General features: G+C 45.1%; 1 protein-coding gene across 1 annotated transcript; it reads right to left on the reverse strand.

The window, feature by feature from the left end:
• Positions 1 to 390: 390 nt before the first annotated feature.
• On the reverse strand, positions 391 to 1,458 carry LOC123408272 (BTB/POZ and MATH domain-containing protein 1-like). Its single transcript, XM_045101418.1, has one exon. It carries the CDS (start codon positions 1,456 to 1,458, stop codon positions 391 to 393), a length of 1,068 nt encoding a protein of 355 aa, XP_044957353.1.
• Positions 1,459 to 4,065: the final 2,607 nt, after the last annotated feature.

Here is a 4,065-nt window from a genome sequence, read left to right on the forward strand (position 1 = left end):
GTTCAACATTGTTTTTTCGTGATGGTGACACCATCATTGATGTGTACTGTACTTGTTAATGTAAAAGAGCCAGGTATCATATTCAAGGAAGCTTGTACACAAAAAATGGATTTTCCATAAAACAGTACTACGATTAGGGAGAAGAGTAATTAGTAGACAGCTGGATAAATCATATATTCAGGCTGTCAACAAAATATAAATAGCAAGGCGTACATGCACAAGCAGGAAAACAAGTGTGACTAATAAATATATTCATCTTTTGATGAGCTAACTCAAGAAGAATATAGCATTGTAACTCACATAGCTTCATAAATAATTAACTCTAGGCTCTCTAAGATTCATGTAATTGTTTCCCACACGAAAAGAAGACTCATGTAGCAACATGTTCATCTATGTTTTGCGAAGCTTACTAGATCTCTCCAATACATCCACCAGGATATAAGGGGAATTTCTTTTGAGATTTTCATAACCAGGGGTTGCCACCACAGCATCCATATCATGTGAAGTGGACATAAATTCAATGCAAGCTTCCTTAAGGTCGTCGCAGTGATGTTGATCATCCAAACCCAACGTGGTTGCCACGGTCTGCGAGTTAATATTCTCGCAAAGGAGGCTTTGACATAACAGCTTTAGTCTCTCCATGGCATATCGATCCGCGGCCACTAGCAAGTGCCGAACCATTTCAATATGACCTTCTCTCTCAAGATCATCAAAAGCAGATGGCAACGCATCATTGTAGATGAAATAGAGCAGTGCCTTGAAGACATCAGGCTGCATCTCTTCGATGGTTACGAGCTGTGCCCTCGTTTCCCTCATCTGCCCATAGAGCTCCGCGTCGAACACAGGCGACCGCATGGCGAGGATGATCCAGTGTGCCGTAAAAGACTCCCCTGCAACACTGAATGTGACATCTGCCTTCTCCTTTGCTTCTAACAGCCTGCCAAGATGCGCAATGATGTCGGAAGGTGGCACCTCGATTCTAGGGGGTGGTTTTATCCTAGAGACCCGAGGTTTTTTCATGACTGTGATGGCGCAGTTGATCTGGAGGAAGTCATCGCGAAGGTACACCGATGCTTCGAAATCACCCCTTTTTATGAACTGAGTGCCGTTGGGTGGAGCAGACCTGCTGTCATTGTTTTGGCAGAACATCCTCGGCTCCGTCTTGTGCACGGAACACGGCAACTTGGTGATCTGGTCGACCAGCCTGAGGTCGCACGATGCGTGCACCTTGGCGTCCTTGCTCAAGAGCTCGAGGTAGATTGTGATGTAGTCTCGAGTGTGTTGCCCGTCAGGGTACAAGCGGATCTCCCAGTCATAGCCCCCCAAGGAGAAGCGGTCGGACCCGATGAACATGCCGACGCCCATGCCCCTGTGATGGCTGTACCCGCAGATCTCGAACACGAAACTGCCTTCCACTTTCACCGGCGTGCACCTCGACACCTCCTTCGCGGCCGGCATTATGCGGGGCGTGGACGGACGAGCGGGATGGCCGCCGACGGAAGAACTGCCAGCCACGGCGGCGGTTAGGAGATTTGAACTGCGTGCCCTAACCCAGCGCGTAGGCACGCACGATTCAGGTGATGAGGAAATCAGAACGTGCAGATGTGAAAAATGGACGGGAAGTGAAGAAAGAAAAAATAAATGGTGGAAGAAACCCAACCTTGAGATGATCGGAGAACGAGAGAAGTAGGTGGCGGCGAAGAAGACCACGGGAAATCTTTCTTTGAGAAGACGGAGACGTCGTGGGTCTTTTGTTCTTCTTTCTGGACCATTGGGGATCGTCAGATCTCTTGTTTTCTATATATCGGACTGTTCTGTGGCAGTTGGATTAGAAAGGACGGGAGGCGTCCGATTATGTACAAGAGCTCACACGTACTTATCGGACAGTGGTACGCTAATTACGTGCTTCCCCCCTAACTGCACCCCGTGAAGCACGTTTGACATCCCATAAAACCTCTCTCAAATCTTTCTTCCTTGATTCCATGTATGCTACTAGTCGTGGGCTTGCACGTGCATGCTAACTAGTTCAAACAAACAAGGAAATATTTTGACCTAAAAATGGCTTAATTGATGCATTAAAAAAACAGTTGGTATCTGACCAATCGTTTTGGATTACGTTCTTTACATTATTGGAAGCAGCTCTTCCCAAATTGCTGCTGCTGGATTTTCGCTCATTTTTTGTTACCTTTATTACATGTGCGGATGTGTAAGGATTAATACGAGAAGCCTCGAAGGTACTGTACATAACAAACTGCTAGCATTCACTGGTATGGACGTGGTTTCGGGAAATACACTTTAGTTCCTGGTTATATATGCATCCTATATGAAAAAAAAAAAGTAACAATAGTTTAAAGTATTTTTGGATTAAACTTGATTTTGTTTTGCACTAATATATAAATTTCCGTAAAACAAGTCAACATTGACTTCTGGGAAAAAAGATAAAAATTATTTGTTATTATGGGTTACTATTCACATTATTTTGACTTAAAAATGTCTTTTTTGAAAAAAAAGTCAAAGCATAATTTTCTTCTTGTGGAATTTTTCTTACAAGTACAATGGAAGTTCCAGTTTATTTCAAAAATATGTTCAGATATTTTTGACTTTTTGTTGAATTGTTATTTTATTTTTGCATATAGGGTGTATATACACCCGGGTTCCAAAAGTTCCCCTTCCGCGGTTCCAAGCCTTTACCACACACCCATGTGGGCCCTGTCATGCTCACATGGCAGTGTGCTAACGAGCTGCCGACGCGTCATTGTGATTGCTCCCCTTGTGAAACTGGCTTGACCTTGTCGATCAAAGTCAGGGAGTCTTCGATCATGTCCATAAGGACCAATGCTCCAAAGTCGAATCGTTGTCATTAAACCCTTAAATCAATCTGAAACGGTTGACATCAAATCTCACTGGTACGCACGCAGGCGAGAAATCCTAACCTTGTCAGAGTCTACGCCAGAGCTCCTCGACTCCATCCTAATGAACGGACTCAAAGAGGATCGGAGCATGGAAGATGAGGTGCCATCATCCGATGGAACGCCGCCCCTGTGAGAGAGAAAAAATAACCCAGACTACTAACCGAAGTTGAGGCACCCAGGATCCCTTCCCACCCACCAGCCACCTGAGCGGCACGCAGAGGGCAAATGGATCCAGAGGCTCTCCTCTGAAGTTTGGAGGGATGAGTGTCTGATCCATTACACACGCGGAGGGGAAGTAAAACCCTAACCATCGGTCTTAGTAGGTAGATTGATGCAGGCTTAACAAACACTTTGAGACATAATTAACATTGATGTGGAGTAGCAAGCAGTCGTGCAAAAACCTTATTGTTGCCCTCATATGGCTTCTGCTATGTCAAGTACTCCCTATACCGGTGGAGGATATTGAGTCCAAGTAGTAGGGTTCGCCTTTCCGGGGCAAACGGAGCTTCATATACTGGTGGAGGACCTTGCTCTAGATATCATTTTTTGTTCACCATCTTGATTATCACTGCATAGTCGTTCGTCGTGACCTCCCTATGACTTCCTCCATGGCATCATTCTTGAAATCACCAAACTTCTCTATTGCAGATGCAATATGAAGAAACTTTGATGAAACCGTTCGAAGAATTTTCTGAACAGTACAAGTTTCATCACACTTTTCTCCAAGGCTTTGTATCCCATTGGCTTGGTTGTCCGCAGCAATCTCCCCTTCAATTTCAACTTGACGAATTTACGGATCAATCTCAAATAGGACTTGGACTATCTAGCCTCGCTAGTAACCTATGGAATACACCATCTGGTGGACTATACCATCCACCCTAGCGAGATACATGTTGGCTCCTTGTGGATCACATCACCATGTGCACTACACCATGCACTCCAGCCTCACATAGAGACATGACCTCAATGAACCGAATCACCTTCATTCGTTTATCGCCCCCAGATAATTGAACTTCATCCTCTTGTCGAGACACATGGACGACTTCTACACGCTTCATCTTCAATACCTCTTCAGAGAGACGAACACTTGGACATGACAACGCTGACACTACGATGACCGAGATGTGCCAACCCGCACGGCTCCTTGACTTAT

Source organism: Hordeum vulgare, chromosome 7H, assembly GCF_904849725.1.
Source record: "Hordeum vulgare subsp. vulgare chromosome 7H, MorexV3_pseudomolecules_assembly, whole genome shotgun sequence".
Classification (NCBI taxonomy): domain Eukaryota; kingdom Viridiplantae; phylum Streptophyta; class Magnoliopsida; order Poales; family Poaceae; genus Hordeum; species Hordeum vulgare.